This window comes from Ruditapes philippinarum, unplaced genomic scaffold, assembly GCF_026571515.1.
Source record: "Ruditapes philippinarum isolate M1 unplaced genomic scaffold, ASM2657151v2 ctg157_1_1_1_1, whole genome shotgun sequence".
Classification (NCBI taxonomy): domain Eukaryota; kingdom Metazoa; phylum Mollusca; class Bivalvia; order Venerida; family Veneridae; genus Ruditapes; species Ruditapes philippinarum.
In genome coordinates, this window is record NW_026854186.1 from 51,654 (window position 1) to 78,206 (window position 26,553).

General features: G+C 32.5%; 1 protein-coding gene across 1 annotated transcript in view; it reads left to right on the top strand.

The window, feature by feature from the left end:
* LOC132739315 (uncharacterized) overlaps nucleotides 1–26,553 on the top strand; it is a 75,622-nt gene that overhangs the window by 19,162 nt on the left and 29,907 nt on the right. The window contains exons 12-25 of the mRNA XM_060727002.1: nucleotides 3,794–4,046; nucleotides 4,947–5,037; nucleotides 6,998–7,103; nucleotides 7,730–7,885; nucleotides 9,241–9,402; nucleotides 12,071–12,235; nucleotides 13,419–13,583; nucleotides 13,831–13,998; nucleotides 15,554–15,715; nucleotides 16,423–16,602; nucleotides 17,424–17,600; nucleotides 17,810–17,977; nucleotides 18,433–18,609; nucleotides 18,894–19,096. Coding sequence (XP_060582985.1) covers nucleotides 3,794–4,046; nucleotides 4,947–5,037; nucleotides 6,998–7,103; nucleotides 7,730–7,885; nucleotides 9,241–9,402; nucleotides 12,071–12,235; nucleotides 13,419–13,583; nucleotides 13,831–13,998; nucleotides 15,554–15,715; nucleotides 16,423–16,602; nucleotides 17,424–17,600; nucleotides 17,810–17,977; nucleotides 18,433–18,609; nucleotides 18,894–19,096 — 2,333 coding nt within the window. The remainder of the gene's footprint in view (nucleotides 1–3,793; nucleotides 4,047–4,946; nucleotides 5,038–6,997; nucleotides 7,104–7,729; nucleotides 7,886–9,240; nucleotides 9,403–12,070; nucleotides 12,236–13,418; nucleotides 13,584–13,830; nucleotides 13,999–15,553; nucleotides 15,716–16,422; nucleotides 16,603–17,423; nucleotides 17,601–17,809; nucleotides 17,978–18,432; nucleotides 18,610–18,893; nucleotides 19,097–26,553) is intronic.

Sequence of the window (26,553 nt, forward strand, 5' to 3'; positions counted from 1 at the left end):
CACAAGACAAGTTATTCCATGTTGATTTCACACTACAAGTTATTCCATGTTGATTTCACAAGACAAGTTATTCCATGTTGATTTCACATGACAAGTTACTCCATGTTGATTTCACATGACAAGTTATTCCATGTTGATTTCACAAGACAATTTATTCCATGTTGATTTCACATGACAAGTTATTCCATGTTGATTTCACATGACAAGTTATTCCATGTTGATTTCACATGACAAGTTATTCCATGTTGATTTCACATGACAAGTTACTCCATGTTGATTTCACAAGACAAGTTATTCCATGTTGATTTCACAAGACAATTTATTCCATGTTGATTTCACATGACAAGTTATTCCATGTTGATTTCACATGACAAGTTATTCCATGTTGATTTCACATGACAAGTTACTCCATGTTGATTTCACAAGACAAGTTATTCCATGTTGATTTCACAAGACAATTTATTCCATGTTGATTTCACATGACAAGTTATTCCATATTGATTTCACACGACAAGTTATTCCATATTGATTTCACATGGCAAGATACTCCATGTTGATTTCACATGGCAAGTTACTCCTTGATGATTTCACATGACAAGTTATTGCATGTTGATTTCACATGGCAAGTTACTCCATGTTGATTTCACATGACAAGTTATTCCATGTTGATTTCACATGACAAGTTATTCCATGTTGATTTCACAAGACAAGTTACTCCATGTTGATTTCACAAGACAAGTTATTCCATGTTGATTTCACATGACAAGTTACTCCATGTTGATTTCACAAGACAAGTTACTCCATGTTGATTTCACAAGACAAGTTATTCCATGTTGATTTCACATGACAAGTTATTCCATGTTGATTTCACATGACAAGTTACTCCATGTTGATTTCACATGACAAGTTACTCCATGTTGATTTCACAAGACAAGTTATTCCATGTTGATTTCACATGACAAGTTATTCCATGTTTGATTTCACATGACAAGTTACTCCATGTTGATTTCACAAGACAAGTTATTCCATGTTTGATTTCACATGGCAAGTTATTCCATGTTGATTTCACATGACAAGTTATTCCATGTTGATTTCACATGACAAGTTACTCCATGTTGATTTCACAAGACAAGTTATTCCATGTTGATTTCACATGACAAGTTACTCCATGTTGATTTCACATGACAAGTTACTCCATGATTTCACATGACAAGTTATTCCATGTTTGATTTCACAAGACAAGTTATTCCATGTTGATTTCACATGACAAGTTACTCCATGTGGATTTCACAAGACAAGTTATTCCATGTTGATTTCACAAGACAAGTTATTCCATGTTGATTTCACATGACAAGTTACTCCATGTGGATTTCACATGACAAGTTATTCCATGTTGATTTCACATGACAATTTATTCCATGTTTGATTTCACAAGACAAGTTATTCCATGTTGATTTCACATGACAAGTTACTCCATGTGGATTTCACAAGACAAGTTATTCCATGTTGATTTCACACAACAAGTTATTCCATGTTTGATTTCACAAGACAAGTTATTCCATGTTGATTTCACATGACAAGTTACTCCATGTGGATTTCACAAGACAAGTTATTCCATGTTGATTTCACAAGACAAGTTATTCCATGTTGATTTCACATGACAAGTTATTCCATGTTGATTTCACATGACAAGTTACTCCATGTGGATTTCACAAGACAAGTTATTCCATGTTGATTTCACATGACAAGTTACTCCATGTTGATTTCACATGACAAGTTACTCCATGTTGATTTCACATCACATGACAAGTTATTCCATGTTGATTTCACATGACAAGTTATTCCATATTGATTTCACAAGACAAGTTATTCCATGTTGATTTCACAAGACAAGTTATTCCATGTTTGATTTCACATGACAAGTTACTCCATGTTGATTTCACATGACAAGTTACTCCATGTTGATTTCACAAGACAAGTTATTCCATGTTGATTTCACATGACAAGTTATTCCATGTTGATTTCACATGACAAGTTACTCCATGTTGATTTCACAAGACAAGTTATTCCATGTTGATTTCACAAGACAAGTTACTCCATGTTGATTTCACATGACAAGTTACTCCATGTGGATTTCACAAGACAAGTTATTCCATGTTTGATTTCACATGACAAGTTATTCCATGTTTGATTTCACATGACAAGTTACTCCATGTTGGTTTCACATGACAAGTTATTCCATGTTGATTTCACATGACAAGTTACTCTATGTTGATTTCACAAGACAAGTTACTCCATGTTGATTTCACATGACAAGTTATTCCATGTTGATTTCACATGACAAGTTACTCCATGTTGATTTCACAAGACAAGTTACTCCATGTTGATTTCACATGACAAGTTATTCCATGTTGTTTTCACATGACAAGTTACTCCATGTTGATTTCTCATGACAAGTTATTCCATGTTGATTTTACATGACAAGTTATTCCATGTTTGATTTCACATGACAATTTATTCCATGTTTGATTTCACATGACAAGTTACTCCATGTTGATTTCACATGACAAGTTACTCCATGTTGATTTCACATGACAAGTTACTCCATGTTGATTTCACATGACAAGTTATTCCATGTTGATTTCACATGACAAGTTACTCCATGTTGATTTCACATGACAAGTTATTCCATGTTGATTTCACATGACAAGTTACTCCATGTTTGATTTTACATGACAAGTTATTCCATGTTGGTTTCACATGACAAGTTACTCAATGTTGATTTCACATGACAAGTTATTCCATGTTTGATTTCACATGGCAAGTTACTCCATGTTGATTTCACATGACAAGTTACTCCATGTTGATTTCACATGACAAGTTATTCCATGTTGATTTCACATGACAAGTTACTCCATGTTGATTTCACATGACAAGTTATTCCATGTTGATTTCACATGACAAGTTATTCCATGTTGATTTCACATGACAAGTTATTCCATGTTGATTTCACATGACAAGTTATTCCATGTTTGATTTCACATGACAAGTTATTCCATGTTGATTTCACATGACAAGTTACTCCATGTTGATTTCACATGACAAGTTATTCCATGTTGATTTCACATGACAAGTTATTCCATGTTGATTTCACATGACAAGTTATTCCATGTTGATTTCACATGACAAGTTATTCCATGTTGATTTCACATGACAAGTTATTCCATGTTGGTTTCACATGACAGATTTTTCCAGATTGATTTCACATGACAGGTTATTCCATGTTGATTTTTTATGACAGGTTATTTCATGTGTTACCATATTATTACAATTTCTATAACATATTTGTGAAATGGACTTGTTCTGCTTTAAAGTTAGAACTTTAGATAGGGGATTTTAAAGTAAAAAAAAACACAGCAAAAATCAGTGTAGAATAAAAGTGGTGACCGTACAAATCCTGGTACGCTTGCAGTCCTGACACTTTTTCTGAAAGTGTTGTACTATGATTTATAATACTAGATCATAGAGTTTAAATATATGTCTATTTCTAATGCTGTGTTTATTTTTTAATGTGCATCTGAATCCTCATTGTGTAAGCCCATGTAAAGAAAAACGATAGGTATTATAAACAAAGGAATTATGATTTTGTTGACTGATTGAATGAAATATAGCAACAATAGTGTTTTCATATATCAGCAATAGATTTAACATCTACTGTTATCAAACGTGCATATAGAATGCCAAATTTTCTAAATACCCATATATATTTCATAATAATTAACTTTTGTTGTAGACACATCAGCTGTGAAATATAAGCTGGTAGCTTCTATGAAGTATAAATTAGAGACAGAATGTTCTAAAACTCGAGAAAGTATTCTTGACATCATTGATGATAGAGTAAGAGATAGCTTTACGGATGATATCAGACCAAAATGGATTGACATTTGTGATGACAACACTTGCACTAATTTGAAGGACATTACCTATAAGTGTGACACAAATGATGTTTTTAACGTTGTTGTGGAGTTTTCTCTAGTGTTAACTAGGTATGTTTATTTTAAGTTTTATTATAGCGAAAAATTTCATTAACACTGACATGCCATTTCTATATTATAGATTGTTGTTTTTCGTTTTGAACTATTTTGCAAGAAAGGCTTTTTGATTATATATTTTGCCAGTTCAAGAAATATCAATATAGAAAAACAAAATATAAATGAGATAAGATTCATGTAATGTAAATCTTCTAGTTATAGATATGTTGTCTGACCACTCTGTTTAGCTGACATATTCTTACAGTCAAATAACGATGTTAGAGATTATTTCAGTATTTGTATTTTAGACATAATTTCTAACATTTCAAATAAAGCATATTTCTTTGAACGGTATATATTGTAATGTAACTGTATTTTTATATCAGTTTGTTGTTCCAAGTATCAATGTGTGTCAAAACAAACATTTCTTTGTCATTATGTCTATTTTAGTATGAAAATTATTTCAGTGTGAACTATTTATAATCTTTTTTTATTTCAGTTTAATCTTAATTTTTTTTTAGTCTCAAGTAATGGATATTTCATAATGAATGTATATAGTATTTCAGTATGGTCTCATCTGTCTGTCAGTAAAATTATGATTATTTTAGTATTAAGTATGAATATTTTAGTATAAATTCATGTACATTTCAGTATGATCATCTTATGTACATTTCATTCTGAACTTATCTGAATATTCTATAATTATTTTATTCAAGTTTTCCAAGTAGTACTTCAGTATGAATTTATCTGAATTTTTTTATTATTATTTTATTCAAGTTTCGTAAACAGTATTTCAGTATGAATTTATTTGAATTATGTATGATTATTTTATTCAAGTTTTAAAATTAGTATTTTGGAATGAATTTATTGCAGTTTGAAGAATTTTATTTTGTAATTATCTTCTGATTATTACAGTACAACTTTACAAGCAACAGGAGGTGGTATAGTGGATATTGAAGATGCACTAAAAATTATCATCCGTAATGAGCAACTTATAGATATAAAGGTAAAACACTTTTAAGTTAGAGACACAACGATTCAGCTTTCTCTGGTTTCAAATTAATTCTCAATTATTGCTTTGTGATTCGATTAATTTTGATCCTATTAGTCAGACTTAATATAATGTTTATATTAATTTTTCTATCGGGAATACTTAAAAAAGCAATATTGAGCTTAACACTGAAAGACACTGAACTTGGATGACCCTAACATGTCAACAATTTCTGCTTTGTCTTCCATTTTTAAACCTTACCAATTTTAGTGTTTACATTACACACATTTTGATTTACGTTATTTTAGACTGTAACAGGTGTGTTATGTTATTTTATACTGTAACAGGTGTGTTATGTTATTTTACACTGTAACAGGTGATTTATGTTATTATCCCCTGCCGAAAAGGCGGCAGGGGATATAGAAATAGAATAGATATAGAATAGTAAAATTGCTTTGACTTAGTAAAAATTTACAATTTTCAACTTGTGTCCTATTTAACTCAAAAAGTATTTGACTTAGAGTCATAAAACCTTACAGGAATGTTGCTCAGCATGTGAAGTTGTGAACCTGGGTATTTTTGTGTGAATTTTTAGTGTTATTGCCCTTGACTTAATAAAAAAATTTCAATTTTCAACTTCTACCGCACGTAACTCAATAAGTATTTGACTTAGGGTCATGAAACTTGACAGGAATGTTGATTGGTATGTGTAGTTGTGCACCTAGGTATTTTTCGTTTAGATTTCTGTAGTATTTATAGAGTTATTGCCCTTGCGTCATAAAACTTTACAGGAATGTTGATCAGCATGTGAAGTTTTGCATCTGGGGTTTCGCTTGTGAATAAATATGTTTTGTCAGAGTAATTGCCCTTGACTAAGTGAAAATTTGCAATTTTCAATTTGTGTTGTGTGTAACCTCAAAATGTATTTAACCTAAAGTCATGAAACTTTACAGGAATGTTGGTCAGCATATGTAGTTGGGCATCTTGGATTTCGCTTGTGGATTTATCCAGTATTTGTAGAGTTATTGCCCTTGACTTAGTAAAAACTGAGTCATTATGTTGTGTTATTTGTTCCTTGAGTGCTTGAGTTAGAATCAATCCACTTTGCAGGAATAATCATCAATATCACTGTGAAGCTATGCACTTGGGATTTTGCATGTGCATTCTTTTCATTTTTTTTAGAGTTATTGCCCTTGACTTAGTATAAATTTGCAATTTTCAACATGTTCATGCATACCTCAAATGGTATTTGACCTGTAGGCCTGAAAGTTTACAAGAATGTTGATCAGCATGTGTACTTATGCACCTTGGGGATCTCTTGTGGATATATTCAGTATTTGTAAAGTTCTTGCCCTTTACTTAGTAAAAGATTTTAGTTTTCAACTTGTGGCACATGTAGCCCAAAAAATATTTGGCCTATAGTCATAAGATTGATAAAACAGTGGAGTGTGGTGGCACACATTGACACATTTCTAGTTTTTTAATAACTTTTTGATTTCTTAATGTATCTTAATGAATATCACCGCGGTCCACGGAGATTGACTACTGCGTTCCCCCGCAATTAACCACAGTGTTCCGCGGGGGAAACCCTTACGGCTGTAGATTTATGTCCGCAGTGGTGAAAATTTTCTGTCACGCGGACAATATTTGAGCAAATTTTTGTCCGCGATGAGTCACGTCCGCTGGGACACGCGGGTTTTGCAAAAGCCGCGCTGAGCGTACTGTACCAAAGAAAATTGGATTTTTTTAATAATCTGTTGTATAAACATTATAGTTTACTTATCCGGCATGGAAACTTAACACATTATTATGGTAAAGATAAACTAATAACCCAAAAGATTTAAGTGCATACATCGTCTTTCACAGTGGCATAATGGAATGACCATGGCCATACAGAATGTTGCTGGTGTTCTAACCAGTAGGGTACTTTTGTATTGCTTGAAATACATGAAGTTTGACAATTGTTTTATTTTAGACTGTATCTGGTGCTGTTTTACAAGTAGATACTGTTGTCATCGGAAAAGTACTAGAATGTCCAACAGGAAACTGGATCGATATGACAGGCGATTCACCTTTATGTGGTATGTAATATTGCCTTTGTCTTTCCGTACTCCATTCATACTGTCTGGAAACTGTAAAATGTGAGGTGTCAGGGCTATGTCTTATAGACACATTTTAAGTATCTGTAATTTTATATATATATTCACACCTATTCCCACATCAAATGCCTTGGATATACTACAGACAATGTAGTGGAGATATATTCGGAGATTTTGTTTTATTTCTTAAAAGCACTTCTTGTGTTGTTACATATAAGCCTTCAATATATGAATGATCATTGTCATTTAATCATAAAATTCATATGTACAATATGTATATTACAATCACAATCAACATTTAGTCAATGTAAATATGTACATGAAACATCATATCAATAATTATATCAATAAATGAACATTGATTTGCAGCAGCATGAATTAATTTAATATTACAAATCTGTCAACATGTGCATTGAAAACATGTATATTAAAACTCTTCAGAGACAGATATAACAGTAATAAGACTGACCCTGAATGAATACCAGTAATATGACCCTCAAACTGAAAACCTCTTCGCTAATATTCATATGCAAGTATGCTGTATTTAGTGAAATAGTAGGAGCGCTTGTAATATGTTTATAAAAACAACAACATATTATACATTTTAGTTCCATGTTCTGCTGGCTACTATCTGAATAATGGAGAGTGTATGCCATGTGATTATGATCACTACCAAGTGAATGAAGCCCAGACAATGTGTGATAAATGCCCAGATGAAAAAGTTACATACCGCAGAGGTGCCAAAGATGTAAATGAATGCAAAGGTTTGTGAATATCTAATAAATTAGAATTTAAATGATCAACTGGAATAAAGTTATTTTGCATTAATCATTATGAAAGATGATGCCTGATCTATATATGAAAGAAAATCAGCAACCAGGGTATGGTTTAGCTATGAAGAATCCTTAAAAGAAATGGAAACATTATATAAAAATCTGGAAACAAAGTGATCCCCCGGAAGCATAAATCACAACAAAATTTCAGGAGAATTGCAGACTCAGTTTGATTGAGTCTGTACATGAGGGATAATGAATATATAAACCATATGAGATATCACCAACTGTCAAATTCCTCATACTGTATAAGGGCCTGGTTGGCTTGGCAGCCTATCAACTCCTCATAAATTATCTGTAAAGAGCCTTGTTGGCTGGGCAGCCTAGTAATTCCTTGTGACATGACTTTGTATAGAACGTGGGTGGAACTCTTCAAAGAGTTGTGGTAACTTGTCAGCCTGTTCCTTATAACTTACTTTGTAAGAGCCTCCATGACATGTCAGCTCATTCCTTTCTCATAAATAACTTAGTCTAGAGCCTTGTTGGCTGGTCAACCCTTCCATTCCTCATACTTGCTCTTCAAAGAGCCTTGGTGTCAGGATGAGGAAATGGACAAAAGCCCTCCCAGAAAAAAGAGTCCTCCTGTCAAAATATGACAAGGTGGACAAAAGCCCTCCCATGAAAAAAAGAGGGCTGACAAAAGCAGTCCCATGAAAATGACTGGGCGGACAAAAGCCGTCATGAGAAATTAACAAGGGGGACATAATCAATTGGCCTAAGTATGTGTATGAGCTAAAACCACCTTTTATTCTGAAAATACTTTCCTGAAATGTTTAGCGAGGTAACTTTTTACACTAATGTTGTTAAAAACAAAGTCACTTTTAAAAGTTATTGACTCATTACAACGCACATTATAAATGTCTTTAACTTTTAAGTTAAATAATTTTAGCTTCTTTTCATCATTTATTACCCTATTCATCTTTACTTCACATAGGAGTAATCATTTTTATGTGGGAGGGCATTTGTTCACCATGTCTTTTTTACAGGAGGACTTTTGTCTGCCGTGTCATTTTCACTGGAGGGCTTTTGTCCGCCTTGTCAGGTTTTGACGAGAGGGCTTTTGTCCGGGAGGGCTTTTGTCCTACAATAGTCAGGATGACCCAATCATTTCACTTAATTCTGTATAGTTTAAAGTTTATTTTATTGTTTCATTATCAACCAAGTTTTAAACAGGAAAACTTCATTTAACAATCCAGTAAAGTGTAACAAAAATATTAAAGTGTAACAAAAAACAATTTTGAGAAATCCAGTAAAGTGTAACAGAAAAGCATTTATTTCTTTTCTAGTGAAATGTCCAGCAGGTCAATATTATGACAAGGCTGAAGAGAAGTGTGTTGCTTGCAGAAGACATTTTTATCAGCATGAGGAAGGCAAGAATTTTTGTGTACCCTGTAAAAATGAGTACAAAACTGTAGGTGAAGGATCGGACAGTGAAAATGATTGTAAAGGTAAGTTATCTGCATCAACTTTGAGTTGTTCTTTTTCACATTCAAATTGCATATGATATTTTTTTTATGTTCTTGTGACTAAATTTGATGTCCAATTATGATAAATTAAAGTATTTGATTTTGGTATTGTACTCACCCTTGTGTTGGTATTGTCATTGTAAACTGCATAAGTTTTGTGTATTAGTTGGTATTCTCCAAACTACTGAAGGTAATGCGTTGAATTTTCACACAGGATGTAACTGTCCAAGACCCATAACTCTACCAAAGATTTTAAAAGAGTTATTGCCTTTTTATACTTAAATAACTCTTCATTATTCATGCTCTTGTTTCACAACACAGATCTTAGAATAGTGAAGCACACTCTCCTATTGTAAGCTCTTGCATATTACTAACATTTATTCTTTCAGTATTTTGGTTTAAAAAACACATCATATTTCAAAGTAAATGTTTTCAAATGTGTAATTTCATTATACTCCCACAAAGGAAGTCATTTCTAGGTGATAATATGGGTTTGGAATAAGTTATTGTAATTAGTCCCCTACCGGTTTACCGGAGGGGACTTTAGGTTTACCCTCTGTCAGTCTTTAGTCCCCTACCGGTTTACCGGAGGGGACTTTAGGTTTACCATCTGTCCGTCTGTCTGTCTATCCATCTGTCCATCTGTTTGTCAGTCCGTCCACAAAACTGGGTCCCGCGATAACTTGAAAAGTACTGAAAATATTTTTATGAAACTTGATATATGGATAGATGGCAGTGTGGAGATTATGCATGTCTTTTTCTTTTCTTCCTATGTTGAAAATTCTGGTTGCTATGGCAACAAATTGGCTGAAAATATGGCAAATTTTACACATAAACTGGATCCAGTGATAATGCAAAAAGTAATAGAAATATTTTTATGAAACTTGTAATATGGGTAGATGGCAGTCTGGAAATTATGCATGTCTTTTTCTTTTCTTCCTATGTTGAAAATTCTGGTTGCTATGGCCACACATAGACAGAAAATATGGCAAATTTTACACATAAACTGGATCCAGTGTTAACGCAAAAAATAATAGAAATATTTTATGAAACTTGTAAGATGGGTAGATGGCAGTCTGGAAATTATGCACGTCTTTTTCTTTTCTTCCTATGTTGAAAATTCTGGTTGCTATGGCAACACATAGACTGAAAATATGGCAAATATTACACATAAACTGAATCCAGTGTTAACTCAAAAAGTACTGGAAATATTTATATGAAACTTGACATATGGCTAGATGGCAGTCTGGAGATTATGCATGTCTTATCTTTTCTACCTATTTTGAAAAAATATTGGTTGCCTTGGCAAAAAATAGGCATAAAACAACAATACAACAATATTTGTGATTAGTCAAAAAGAGCTGAAAATTTTTATAAAATTGCATCTTTAATTCAAGAGTTATCTCCTCTTTAAGAATTTTGCTTTTAAAAATGTTATATTTTGGTAACATGGATGTTTAAAATATTAACTTCAGAGTGTCATTAAGTCTGTCTGTCTGTCTGTTCATAAAAACTGTTTCCTGTGATCATTTTTAAAAAAACTTTTCCAACAAATTTACTTAGTATATAGAAAAATTGAAACATAAGTGAATGGCCAATGGCCCTTCAGAATGTTGATGGGGTTTTAACCGGTAGGGGATTTATGGATTGCTTGCTTATGAGAAAAATCCTGTTGGGATTGCTTTTGGACCCCCTGAGGTCAAGGTCACTGTTACTAGAAATAGGAAAAAATGTTTTTTGGATGATAACTAGATTAGGAATGAGATATTGTAATCAAACTTGGTATATACAGTGTAAGAAATTCGGATTTGAAACCACTAGGCTGGTCAGACTACCAGATCGGAATATTCAATAGCCCAAAAGACATTTCACTAGCACGATTCATTTGTTCAAAACAGTTGTTTATATTGCCTCTGAAAGTACAGTAGTCTGGCAAGGCTTGTTACTTTGAAAAGTTGGTAGCCCAAGGAGAAATTTAGTAGTCAGGGCCCAGGGGCTATAGGACTAGTGCTAATTTCGAACACTGTATATAGCAAGCTTATATGAAGACCCAGGTTGGGATTGCTTTTTGGACCCCCCTGGGAATAAGGTCAATGTCACTGGTTTTTTGAAAATAGGAAAACAGTTTCTTTACAATAACTAGAGTTAGAAATGAGATATTGTAATTAAACTTGGTTTGTAGCAAACTTATGTGAATATCCAGGTTAGTATTGCATTTTGATCCCCTCAGTTTAAGGTCAATGTCACCATTACTAAAAATAGAAAAATAGTTTCAAGAAATAACTAGATATAGGAATGAGATATAGCAATCAAATTTTGCATACAGCAAGTTTTGAATACAGAAAGCTTTTATAAAGACCCTAGTTGGGATGGGGTCAAGGTCAAGTTCACTGTTATTAAAAATAGAAAAATGGTTTCTGGAAAATAGGCTATTTATTGTTATAATTATTGATAGACAGATTAAACACCATAAATTATACAATGCAGGTAGAGTTCAAATATTGGTTCAGACCACTTATTTTTCAAAAGTTCCTGGTGGGGTATGAATCACCTTGTTCCCATGAATCACCTATTTCTCATTAATTTCAAACAGAGAAAAATTCTGTTGAAAACTGGATTGATTTATCAGATAAGAACAATAATATTACAGTGGACTGCCCAGCAGGAGAGGCACGAAGTGATGAAGACAGTCAGTGTGAATTGTGTCCACGGGGCTACTGGCGAAGTCTGACTTTCGATGATTGTCAAAAATGTCCTAACAATAAGACAACTTTTTTGAATGAACATGCCAAAGATGTGTCTGATTGTAAAATGGGTAAGTTAAATTTAACAGATGTTTTCAATGAGTAGACTATTTTATAGATGTTAGCTATGACCTTGTTTGTGTTTTTATCAAATTATTTGTGTCTCCCTACTATAGGGGAGTTATTTAGATTTACCCTTGTCAATTTGTCCCTCCATTTGTACATCTGCACAACCCAGAGGTACTTGTGTAAATTGGAGGACAATGGGTAACAGTAAATTCTTTTTGATCTTATTCATTCCGGTTTTACTTGTGTGTCCTTTTGAAAGCCTTGTTTGACTAGAATTGGCTTAAAAGATCAAAGGAAAAGTCACATAAATACCATTTCATAAGTATGTCTGCACTACCAAATAGGGATTGGGGGCATCTACCTGTAAACAGAATAAAAGGGAACAATAGAGTTCATTCCGTAACAATAGAGTAAGGAGCCATTGGCCCTCTAAGAAACGAAAGAAAATAACGAAAGAAATGGCCCTTTATTCCTTTTTGGCCAGACTTCCTTCCAGCCTTCCATCTCATTTTGTGTCGCACATAGCTCATAAAGAATTTGATATAGAGTCATGAAACTTTACAAGAATATTGCTCAGCATGGGTAGTTGTGCAATTGGGTATTTTTGTGTGGATTTATTGAGCATTTATAGAGTTATTGCCCTTGACTTAGAAAAATTTGCAATTTCCAACTTGTGTCGCACATAGCTCAAAAGGTATTTGACCTAGAGTCATGAAGCTTTACAGAAATGTTGCTCATACTCATGTGGATCAGTGCACAAGGGGTTTCGTTTGTGCATTTATTCTGTGGCCCTTGACTTAGTAAAAATGTGCAGTTTTCAACTTGTGTCGCATGTAGCTCAAAAAGTAAAGTCTTATGGTCTATTGTAAGAAACAAGTTGTTCATGGCTTTGCACCATATCTGGTAATATCTAGCCAATCAAAAGCAATTTAACCTCAAACAAACATCATTTGTAAATTATGAATTCAAAAGGCAATCTGTTTTGTAAAAAAAAAGGTTTGAAATAAAAATGAGTTTTGCATTGCATTCTACAAATATTTACACACTTGAAAAAAAGGGCTACAAATGCCAAAAACAAGAAAGACATATTTGCTAATCTTTAAGGCAGTATTTGCATGACAAAGAAAATCAGGCATTTTCAAAACATTGATATTGTGATATTTACTTTTTTGTTTACTTTTACAGATATTTGCGACCTGGGAAGTTATTTTGACAAGGAAGATAGTATGGAGTGTAAGAAATGTCCTGTTGGGTTTTATCAAGACAAAGAGCTGGAACTTAAGTGTGAACCATGCCCTGGTAACTTGACTACAAGAGAAGAGGGTGCTAACAATAAAGACATATGTGAATGTATGTACACAACTAGTACTCTATATATGATACAGATATATCATAAGATTTATAATTGTTAGCTGAATATGTAATTGGTTGCATGTATTTTGTAGGTATTTTGTTTCTATGCTGACCTTAGCCATAAACAATGTAATACTTTACAACCTTAATGTACCTGTCTGAATATACGTTTTACATGTATAATGAAATTGTATAATTATAGTGTGTGTTTTTGCTCTAACATATAATTATTGTTGTTATTCAGTCTACTGTCCTGTTGGCTATGAGATAAAGAATGGGAACCAGTGTGTACCATGTGAGAGGGGTTTTTATAAAGATAATGTTGGTACAGCACAATTTGACCGTTGTAAACAGTGTCCTGAAGACACAACAGACATGATGGGAGCCACATCATCAGAGGATTGTAAAATACGTATGTATTGTTCAGTTTATATTTTTAAGAAGCTTCTTAGTAGAAACCTTTTAACTTTTATTAAGAAATGAAACATTGTGTTTTGTCATAGGAAAGAACATGTAAATATTTAGCTATTTAGTCTGCCTAGTTTGTGTTTTAAGACTTGTCTTTGTATGAATCCAAACTGTAAATTAGAAAATGTTATATTGTCAATTATAATTAATGCAGCAAGGACTTTGGCCATTAAGATCATAATACAAGTATAAAGAAAAACAAACATACAATTACATATATCCTTTTGATGTCCATAGCGTAATAAAACGTACCAAAAAATCGACTTCTCAAAAGCCGGAGGCTATAGTCATAAGAAGGCTATAACGTAATAAACCGGTATAAAATTTTGGCTTCCTGAAAGCCACTACTGTTTTGTCGTAGGAAGGCCACCAAAATTTAGTTTTAAATGACTAAATTCTTAAAGTTTACCTTTCATTTATTTCATTCTGTTAAATGTTGTTCAAATAAAAACACCAAATATGTTAATTGTATAGTGCCCTTTATTGACAGATAAAGTAAATTTTTAGATATACAGTACACATTTTAATTAATGTGGTAATCAAATCGATATCCAAATTAATTAAAGAAAATCTTCTAAATGGTAAAGTACTTTAAAATGCTTTTATTGATACATCAAACGGAGTTTCTGTAAGCAGTTCTCTTATTTGAAACAAAAATGAGTTGAACTTACAAAATTCACGTTGAAAAGCATAATATCAATCACCCTTCCTGAGAAAAATTGATTTTCATTGATTTTCAATAATTACGTTTTAAAACGTTGTGGACATTTTACTCAACGGGTTATTCTAATGGGCTATAACGGTAAATAACGTAAAATTTACCGTTTTAAAACATTCAGAACTTGTTTTAAAAAACAAGGATTGTGAGTCTGTTTATTGCAGTTGAACGTAATATTAACAGTGTTATACGGTATGGCTTTGTTGTTTATCGTATGCAGTTGAACAGCCATAGCGTAATATTTTGATTTTTCAAAAACACATTAAATAACCAGAATGTACAAAAACGAGATTTTTACAGGTTTGCATGACACAAAATTCAAGTTTTACGCTGATTTACGCTACATTTCTAGAAAGGTATATTTTTGATACGTTTTACTACGCTATGGACGTCAGGTCGTAAAATTAGACTGGGTTTCAGAAATTTGAAAAATTTGATACGTTTTGTTACGCTTTGGCCGTCCTACGGGTATAGCGGATGGCCGTCGAAAGGATATTAGATAGAAGTAACAGTGGTTTGATATATTAGAGAGGTAATGTTACAGTGTTTTGGTAAACTAGTGTGATGAAGAACACGTTTGATGTATAAGATGATGTAACACAAGTTTGATGTGTATGTATTAGAAATATGATTCTAACAGTAGTTTTATATATTAAGAGGTGATGTTACAGTGGTTTGAAATATTATATAGATAATGTTATATATAAATATGATTGAGATAGATAGTTCTTTATACATGCACATATCATAGGACTTTTAAGTTTTACTGTATTTTTTACAGCTATATGTCGTGCAGGCCAGTTTATAGAGGACGGGATATGTAAAGACTGTCCGCAAGACTTTTATTCTGACGATGAATCACCAACATCCAGCACTCAATGTAAAGCATGCCCTAATCTTTATGGCACTGAAGGGCCAGGTTCCACTTCTGATAAATGCACACGTTAGTACAATTGTTTTATGATACTAACATAATGTTGCAATAGAATTATAAATCTGTCCTAGTAGCCATTTACATGAAGACGTAGGTAAAGTGAAGCAATAGCCAGTAAATAAACAGTGTTCATATATGTGACAATACTTACACTTGTCAATTGTGAGGTACATGTCGTCAAAATAAATGGATCAGGGCTGATCTTGTCCTTCTAGGTAATCAAAATCTATGTGAACTTATTTAACAGTAGTAATTTATTCATGTAATTAAAGGGTGCAGCCTACTTGTATCATTCTTCATGATAATTGAATAATGTAATTAAAGGGTACTGCTCATAATTATAGTATATTCATTATATAATTTAGGGGGTAATGCCCACATAATAAAGAGTACTCCTCATATTTATAGTATATTCATTATATAATTTAGGGGGTAATGCCCACATACTTAAGGGTACTGCTCATATTTATAGTATATTCATTATATAATTTAGAGGGTACTGCCCATATAATAAAGGATAATGCTCATAGATTATTCATAATTAGATAGTATACTGTCCATATGGATTATTCATAATGTAATGGACTTTCATGATTTAATGATTGCTAATAATCATTCTTCATAACTGCAATGTTTTTATGTATATACCGGTTAACGCTTAAAGGGCACTGCCCGCCTGGATAATTCTTAATTATGTTTTATTCGTGTTATTAAAGGGTACTGCCCAGCTGGATTATTTTTAAATGGAGACAAATGTGAGCAGTGCGCACGAGGTTACTACAAAGACAATGCTGGTAATACAAGGTTTGATAACTGTAGGAAATGCCCTGATAAAAATGGGAAAGAGACAACAACAGACAAGCTTGGTTCTGAAAGTGTTGATGCTTGTAGTGTTTGTAAGACATTTTCTTATCTTTATATCTCCATTTCCCTGTTTCAATGCCTTGAGCTCTTTTTTTAAATCATCTTTTATTGATTAGCCTGACTTTTTTGAAGGAAAATTTTGACTCATTGTGACTGTCAAGTTTTTGATGCATTGCTGTCCAGAAACTTTAACGTTGGCCTTATTTTGTTTTATTATTTCATGGATTGTCTTCATATATAGTCAAAGCAACCCTTTGGACAAGACCTTCAAGTAGACTAGACTAAACTTGACCATGACTCATTCATGGACCTACCTTTAAGGTTAAGTTAATTAATTTTGCTTGATTTTTGCTGTCATCAGCTATAACTTTGTTATATATTAGGATGGATTCTCTTCATACTTGAGCACATCTACCTTAAGAACAAATAAAACTCAGTGTGACCTTGAACTGTCAATCACCTTAACCTTGATGGTCAAATCATTGTAATTTCACAGTTTTTTTGCTTTAATTGGTTATAACTTTGTAGTTAATGTATTGTCATCATACCTGTGCACAACAATCCTTGGGACAAGATATTAAAGAAGATTTAATTGACCTTGACCTTAATATGATCTTGTCACATAAGTATCTTAAATAATTTTCAAATTATCTGCCATTATGTATTCATTTTCAGTGATAATGTACATGTATTTCTGTTTACACATACCAAAAGTTGTTTCATTTTATGTCTATAATGAATTTATTGTTGCATTTATCAAGATTTTGCACTGAATTAAAAACAGCATGAGGACATTGTTTACTTGGTAACAAAGTCTTGTTTATATTAAGATTGAGTTCTCATTTTTTTTCAGATAAATGTGAGGCCGGCTTTGTCTCCACAGACTCTGGATGTGAGCCTTGTGACCTGAACTTTTACCAGCCAGTACAATTTCCACTATCAACTGATAAATGCAAGCCATGCCCACCAAAAGATGGCCGAATTACTAATACAAAGACTGAAGGAACAACAACTGTTGAAAATTGTCTGCGTGAGTGTTATCACATTTTATTTCTGTATATGTATATTTTTATGTTATCTCATTTCTCACAAAATAGTGTCATTGTCTCTGAAAAATGTTTGATTTTTGTTGGTAAGTTTGTTGAAATCAAGTACAGTTATATTAACTTATATTTTTCAAAGTACAACTGGTTCTGTAGTGATTAAAGGATATGACATTATAATGTTTGTTTTATTCAGCTATATGTGATGCTGGACGGTTTTTCTCGGAGTCAACTTGTAAGCCATGTGAAAGAGGGACATATAAAGAGAATGTTGGTGCTGCTAGATTTGAGGACTGTACTATCTGTCCTGATAGTAAAACTACCGAGAATACAGGGGCAGTCAGTGAATCTTTGTGTACTTTACGTATGTTTCTTTTATTTCTTCAAATAAACATAAATTATGTTCTAATAATTTCATATCCCTCAATTGTAGCTATAACTAATAAATAGCATTACGAAATCCCTCCAGATGTTATAGATATAACAGTGTGCGCTTGCTAAATATAATTACTGTAAAATTCAGTTGTTCATTAAACAATCATCTTTCATATCTTTATCAGAATTAATATGAGGTCAGATTATGTTGAATAATAGCATAAATTTTAAACCAAGTTTCACTGATAAAAATAGGCTGGTTGTATAAAAGCTGTTGAGGTTGTTTTTTTTTTCCATTGGATATAAACAGTTTCACTATCATGAATTCAAGTCCCTTTAACTTTGTCTTACCAAACATAAATATAAATATGACAAAAGAGTCTTCTATTGGTAGGAATAAATATAAAATGAAATTGAATTATTTGTTATTTTACGATTTTACAGCAAAGTGCGTAGCAGGCCAATATCTGAAGGATAATGTATGCACTGATTGTGACATGGATTATTACTCTGAAGTTGAATATCCAAACTCGCAAGTACAATGTATTCCATGTGGAACTACAAATGGCATTGTTTATGGCACTGAACAAACAGGAACAGATAAATCTTCACTTTGTAAACGTAAGGGTTCATTAACTCATCTGACCATGGGAGAAATGTTTTATGTTTCAGTAAAAGTTTATCACATCATGTCACTATTATGTATTGTGACAACATTTTAAATTAATTCCTTATTAGTTATCAATTAGTGTGTTGTATCAATATAGTGACTGCTAATAGAGGGGATTTATGGGTCTACTACAAACACCATTAAAGCCTTAAAGTTGTGACAATACCTATAATAACAACATTTAAAATTATAATCAGAAAGCACATCCAGGATTTTTTTTCTACATTTATTTTAGCAACTTGTCCCGGAGGGAAACAATATAATGCAGACACACTACAATGTGAGAGTTGTCCAATAGAGAGTTTTAAAGGTGATGATGACAGATTTGGTTCATGTGTAGAATGTGAAACAGTGAAACCTGGATATGTAGCCAGTAATGTTGGATCTAAATCAGCTGAACAGTGCACAATACGTATGTCATTTACTTACATAGAAAATGTATAAAATAATCTTTACCCGATGATCATTACATATTCTGTGTTTTGCTAATATTACATAAAAATACAACACCTGAATACTGTTTTAAAACTGAATAAAATGTAACCCAAGTAACATACAGGAGGTTCTAAATAGAGTGATATATAACAAATACAGGTATATTTATAGTAAAATCATATTTCCATGCTTATTTGATACAGGCATATAAAAGTTTTCGGTACTGAATTACTCAAGGTGACAGTGTTTCATTAAATATAATGTTCTCAAACTGTTTAAATTATGACAGTGATACCTGACAGGTATATGATAGCCAGTAAGGCAAACCAGCAATTCTTTAGCAGAGCTAGGATTAATTTAGTTTGGTTAGGGTTAATCTAGCAGGATAAGGGTTAATTTAGTTTGGCTAGGGTTTATTTAGCAGAGTTAAGGTTAATTTAGCAGAACGTTGGTTAATTTAGCAGAGCTAGGATTAATTTAGTAGGACTAGGGTTTATTTAGCAGTGCTAGGGTTTATTTAGCAGCGCTAGGTTTATTTAGCAGTGCTAGTGTTTTTAGCTCACCTGTCACAAAGTGACAGGGTTAGCTTTTGTGATGGCTTTTCATCCGACGTCCGTCCGTCGTCCGTTGTCCGTAAACTTTTACTTTAAATGACATCTCCTCATAAACCACTATGCCAATTTCATCCAAACTTCACAGGAATGTTCCTTTGGTGGTCACCTTTGAAAATTGTTCAAAGAATTTAATTCCATGCAGAACTCTGGTTGCCATGGCAACCAAAAGAAAAAACTTAAAATATCTTCTTCTAAGAAACCCAAGGAGCTAGAGCTTAGATTTTTGGCATGAAACATCTTCTGGTGAGTGTCTACCAAGTTTGTTCAAATAAAAGCCCTGGGGTCAAAATTGGCCCCGCCCCAGGGGGTCATTGATTTTCCCTATATACATATAGTAAAAACTTTAAAAAATCTTCTTTTAAAGAACCAAAAGAGCTAGAGCTAAGATATTTAGCATGAAACATCTTCTAATGGATGTCTACCAAGTTTGTTCAAATAAAAGCCCTGGGGTCAAAGTTGGCCCCACCCCAGGGGGTTTTTGATTTTCCATATATACATATAGTAAAAACTTAAATCAAAGGGCTGCAAGCTCTGTGGTATTTTCTGATCTTTGCAATCTAAATCGTACTGTATATCTGTATGTGTTTTCCTGTATAAGTTTATTTTGCGCGAAGCGCGGCGCCTCTTATGGAATGAAATCAGATTTTGTGAAAGGGCGACAGCAACTTCTCGAGCCTTTTAGTCGGACATAATAAAAGCCGATCATTCCGATCAGTATGAGGGTGCTTGATTATTAATTAAAAATGAAATGTCGCGATATATACAATGAATAGCGAACTGGAGAATTTCGCAATGCAAATATTTTCAAATGAAATAACCTTTTCCGTCAATAAATCGCGCTCTTCGGGGTATTTTTATTTATCATTTTGTAGTACACAGTGGGTTATTATGGTACATGTATCCATGATGAGTTGATGACCTAAATATACCGAAAATCTATTTATAGAGGGATGTACCCCTATCGGTAATTCCCGGTCTCTCATGGTCTTTTTTGACCGGGATTTACTAGTGACCGGTGAATAGTACCACACGTTTATTGTCCGGTCTCTCCCGGTTTTGTAGTAGATGTTTGATATCGTTACAGAATAGAACAAATATTTTACAGTTATATAAGTTTTTTTCAACATGAATGTTTGTCACTTAGTTTGGTTACAATAATTAATAAAAACAGATCAACTCTCAAATTTATTGATTATCGTTATACATAAACATACAATTCGAAAAAAAAACCAACAACAACAATAGCATGTTTTATTTTATCTATATGAGATAAAACAATAAATATGTACAATAATTGAGAAAAAATGTACATTTTTATGGTATTAATATGACACTATCAACTTTGAAACATTTTATTTAATTTGTTATTCGTGTTAAGTAAAGATGCCGAGGAATTATTCAAAGTTACAAATTAGATTTTATGAATTATTCAATTGATTGATAATTTAAAAAATGATAAAGAAAAATACAAATGTACATGTATATGGTTTAAGAATAAACAATAATTATATATTGAAAGATTAACCATAATTTACTGCCTTTTTCCAGTTAAGATTTTACTTATAATCGTCGGTCAATATGACAATTGAATTTTTAAAATAGTAGTTAACGTAAAAACTCAGTATTAAAATAGCACATAAAACACAAAAAAGAAAAGAAAACAATATTCATAAAGTCTGTATTTTTTATTAAAATAGATATTACAATTATTGTATAATAAACAATTATGCTCAACATGATCAACATGGTAATGTAACCAGTGTCATATTGTTAGTAAGATTAGTGTGAACAGATACCTTTAGAGGGGGTCTTCGCTAATGGCGATAACATAATAAGGGACAATTACACAAGTGTGGTGTTGATCATGCATTACACATATGGATTATAAATGATTGTATACATGTATATCCGTGGCTATTAATAACCACGATCATAAAGAAATAACAAGTAATATTCTAATCTCTAGCATGCCAATCAAAGTTTATAATGAACAATGTCTTTTGTCCGTTCATTCATAAGTGATTTACAATTCTGGTAAAAACCAATTAACCATTGAAAAGTTTATAATCATATATCTACTAGTTCATCTTCACCTGCTGCATTTCTTGCTTGGACGCCCTTTGATGCTTTGCATCAATGCTTTTCTTGTTATGTACTATAATTCATTTTGCAGGGCACCAGAGTTTGATACATACGGAATTTTGCATAACTAGAGTTGCATCAAAAAATCATTTATGTTCATTTTTTATGATAGCCACACTTTATCCTTGCATATCGTGGCTATTTCATTAACAAAGACACTAAAATAAGAATTTTAAAAAATGTTGACTGGACTGGGATTTGAACTCCAGACCTCTCACACACTAAACAAGCGCGTTACCCCTGCACCACGGAGAAGTTATAAAAACAGAGGCTGAATAAAATAAAGTCATTCTAAATTTAGAATTTCCATTGCAGTTCGGGGCTGAATAAAATCAAGTCATTCTAAATTTAGAATTTCCATTGCATTTCGGGTTAGGGTAATTTCGAGGTATTTTGTTCAGGGTAAACCTGTTGTTTAAAATTGAAGTAAATAATTTAGCAAAAATCTTCTCACCCAAACAGTCCAACATGTAGAAATTATATATTCAACTACTCGGCAGTCAGATTTATTTGCGTAGTATTCGGTAATCGACATCGCTAAAATAGCATTTTCATTGATTAAAATCATATTCATCCGCGTAATTTGTGAGTGTGCATTTATTGACATTTCTATAAGCCAACGCTACTTTTAAAGTTTGAATGTGTAGTAATTTGTTGGACACGTGTAACAAAAAATTGTTCTTTCTTTTAAATTGCTGGTTTTTAAGCAGTTTTGAGTGAGAACTACTTTGCGTTGTTAGGTCTGTTAGGAAATTTTGTGTTAGACCGTGGATGTTAGCTATGTATTTACTGATCTGCGATCAGAAAATACAAAAATCTTCTTTTAAAGAACCCAAAGAGCTAGAGCTAAGATATTTAGCATGAAACATCTTCTACTGGGTGTCTACCAAGTTTGTTCAAATAAAAGCCCTGGGGTCAAAATTTGCCCGGCCCTGGAGGTCAGTGATTTTCCAAATTTCCTTATATGTGTAAAGGAAAAACTTAAAAAATCTTCTTTGGAAAAAACCAAATAGCTAGAGTTTAGATATTAAGCATGAAACATCTTCTAGTGATTGTCTACAAAGTTTGTTCAAATAAAAGCCCTGGGGTCAAAATTGGCCCCACCCCGGAGGTCATTCATTTTCCCTATATGTGTAAAACTATAGCATAAATTGAAAAATCTTCTTTGAAAAAACTCAAATAGGTAGAGTTTAGATATTAAGCACGAAGCATCTTCTAGTAAGTGTCTTCAAAGTTTGTTCAAATAAAAGCCCTGGAGTCAAAATTGGCCCGCCCCAGGTGTGTCATTGTTTTTAACTATATGTGTAAAGAAAAAACTTAAAAAAATCTTCTTTTAAAAATCCCAACCAGCTAGACCTTAGATGTTTAGCATGAAACATCTTCTAATGGTTGTCTACAAAGTTTGTTCAAATAAAAGCCCCGGGCTTTATACTAGCCCCGCTCCGGGGGCCTATGCACAGGTGAGCGACTTCAGGGCCATCATGGCCCTCTTGTTTTAGCAGTGCTAGGGTTTATTTAGCAGCACTAGGGTTTATTTAGCAGTGCTAGGGTTTATTTAGCTGTGTTAGGGTTTATTTAGCAGTGCTAGGGTTTATTTAGCAGGGTAAGGGTAAATTTAGTAAAGCTAAGGTTAATTTAACAGGCTGGGGTTTAATTAAGAGAGTTAAGGTTAATTTAGCATGGCTATGGTTTATTTAGCCTTGGCTAAGGTTTATTTATCAGAGCTAAGGTTAATTTAGCAGAGCAAAGGTTAATTTATCAGAGCTCAGATTAATTAAGCAGAACTAGGATTTATTTAGTAGGAAAAGGGTTTATTTAGCAGCAAAAGGGTTTATTTAGCAGGGTAAGAGTAAATTAGCAAAGATAAGGTTAATTTAGCAGAGTGAAGGGTAAATTTAATTTAGCAGCGTATGGGTTTATTTTTTTAGCAAAGCTTATGATAACTTACCAGGGTTAGGGTTAAAGGAGGGTAAAGGTTAATTAAGCAGGGTTAACTTTTATTCATTAAGGTAAAGGTTGATTTAACAAGGTAAAGGTTAACTTAGTAAGGTGAATGTCAAATGAAGAAGGGTTAACTTTTATTCATTAAGGTAAAAGGTTGATTTAACAAGGTAAAGGTTAACATACTTAAGGTAAAGGTTAATTAAGGCAGGGTTAACTTTTATTCATGAAGGTAAATGTTGATTTATCAAGGTAAAGGTTAAGGTAGTAGGGTCAAGGTTAATTTAGCAGTGTTTAATTTAATTTAGCTGGGTTACGAGAAAATTTGGCAACAGTAAAGGTCAGTTTTAACAGCAATGATTTTTTTTACCCTGGGATAATGTTAATTTAGGCAGGATAAATGTTAATTTAATAGGTCAAATGTTAATTTTACAGGACAAATGTTAATTTAGCATGGTAAAATTTTAATTTAGCAGGGTGAATGTTAATTTAGCAGGGTAAATGTTAATTTAGCAGATAAATGTTAATTTAGCAGGATAAATGTTAATTTAGCAGGATAAATGTTAATTAAGCAGGTTAAAAGGTTACTTTAGCAGGATAAATGTTAATTAAGCAGTGTAAATGTTAATTGAGTAGAAAAGAAATTCAATACATTACATATGTAATAGTTTCTTTTTTTTTCAATTTCACAATTTTTATTCAACAGAATTATTTTGCTTGTAGGTAACTGCCCAGCAGGATCTAAAAGATTGATGGGAGTCAATGTACACTATGTCCTAAAAAGACTTATCAAGATAAACCAAGAAAAAACTGAATGTATAGACTGTGGAAAACAATCTTAATACTGTTTGGTGAGGGAAGTACCAGTTTTGATGACTGTCAGAGTAAGTTTGATCAACAAAATTGTTAATTAGTTTTGAGAATTAGAATTCAAGCAATTCATGCATGTGAAGCCTGAAACCAGTATGGCCAGGTGAGGCCTTAGTGAAAATGTTAATGCACTAAAAAGGTGCAAAAAAAGAATATGTTTTAAGGCAGGCTTTTGGGGCTTTTTAAATTACTTTTGTATTAAAAAACCAGTTTTTGCCCAAATGTTTTTCAGGGAATGATTGCGGAGTTTAAATTTTTGATTTGAAAAATAAAATTGTAATTGCAGTCAGCAAAATTTTAATGGAAATCTTGAGTAAACCAAAAAAATGAAAACCAAGGTTTTTTAAAAAATTTTTTTTTTCCCCAAATCTTCCTTTTTACTGCATTTTTTAATGCAAGAATATTTGTTATTTGATGTAAAGCCTGGCCCACAACAGTGCAATGTTTCCATCTCTTTACTGCACTTTTTTGGTCAAGAATATTTGTTATAAGATGTAAAGCCTGGCCCACTAACAAATCTTTGTAAATCTTTACCTATGGTTCTCAAATATTTTATAGAGGTACAGTTTTGTTTTTAATTTCATTCTTGGGTCACAACCCAGTGACCTGTTGATTTTTTTCCAGCTTTTTTCTTATAGTTTAGACAACAGTTGCTGGTCAGTTTTTGTGTTTGAAATAAAATTTTGACCATGGAAAATCTTCATTGTGATTAAGTGACCTTCATATTTTAGACATTATGCCCTTGTCAAACAACAGTTTTCAGGTGAACAATTTCAGGGCCAAAAAATTCTTAAGTGAACCATATTAGGACAATCAAACTTCTCTTGTTAAATAGTTTAATTACATTAATCTAACTTGCTTGTACTAGAAAAAATGTTCAGCATTTATAATTTTTCACCAAAAGACTGAGATGATCATGGATTTGTTTATTAACAATATTGAGAACATGTTTAAAAAAATTTCAAAATAACTATCTTGTTTTTCTTTAGAAGTTTAGTTTAATTACAGCTCAATGTGGTCCTGGCCAAGAAGGTACAATTTCATGTGAGAATTGTGCAGAGGGAATGGTTAAACCAAATGCAGGATATGAATTATGTCAAAAATGTGCAGACGAAGATCGTACATCAAAATGAAGCTAGAACAGCCTGTGATGTTTGTAAGTGCTAGACTGATCTCATAAATGTTATATTAAGGTACAATGTATTAATTGTTGCTGTAATGATTTAATGTCACTGTACAGTAAACTCCGCTTATAACGAACTCATTGGGACATTCAAAATCTGTTCCTTATATCCGGAGTTCCTTGTAAGCATATAGCGAATTGGTTCCTTGTATCAGGAGTTTTTATAGCGAACAGATTTACATTATAACGAACTGATTGTTAAACATCGTCCGCCATTTGAAAGAGCATTTTGATTTAAGAATAATTAGTCATTTATTTCTTTTTTTAGACACAATACCCGAGAGCGTACATTTTTTTGGAATTTTTTGAAAATCCTTTGCTTTATTTCATTTTTTAGTTTTACTCTCTTTCTCAATTTTTCAAAAAAATCATATTTTTGTTTCTTAAAACTCAGTTTGTTTTTCGTTTTCCCTTTTCAATGAATAAAATAAACAAAGATTTTTCCATTTTTCTTCCTTTTTATATTAAAATAAGGGTGACTTTAACTTATGAAATATATAGATTTCCTTTTCATTTCAATCAAGCATACTTTGTAGTTTTCTATGGATTATGTTTGCAAGCATGTGTGATATAATGTTGAAAACCGATAATTATTTTACTCGAGCAAAACTATTAAAGAAAAGGGAAATCATAGAAAAAAAGGGAAATTTAGGGTTTTTTTCTTTTTTGGACAAAAACTCAAGAAAACTATTCTACTTCTATACAAATTC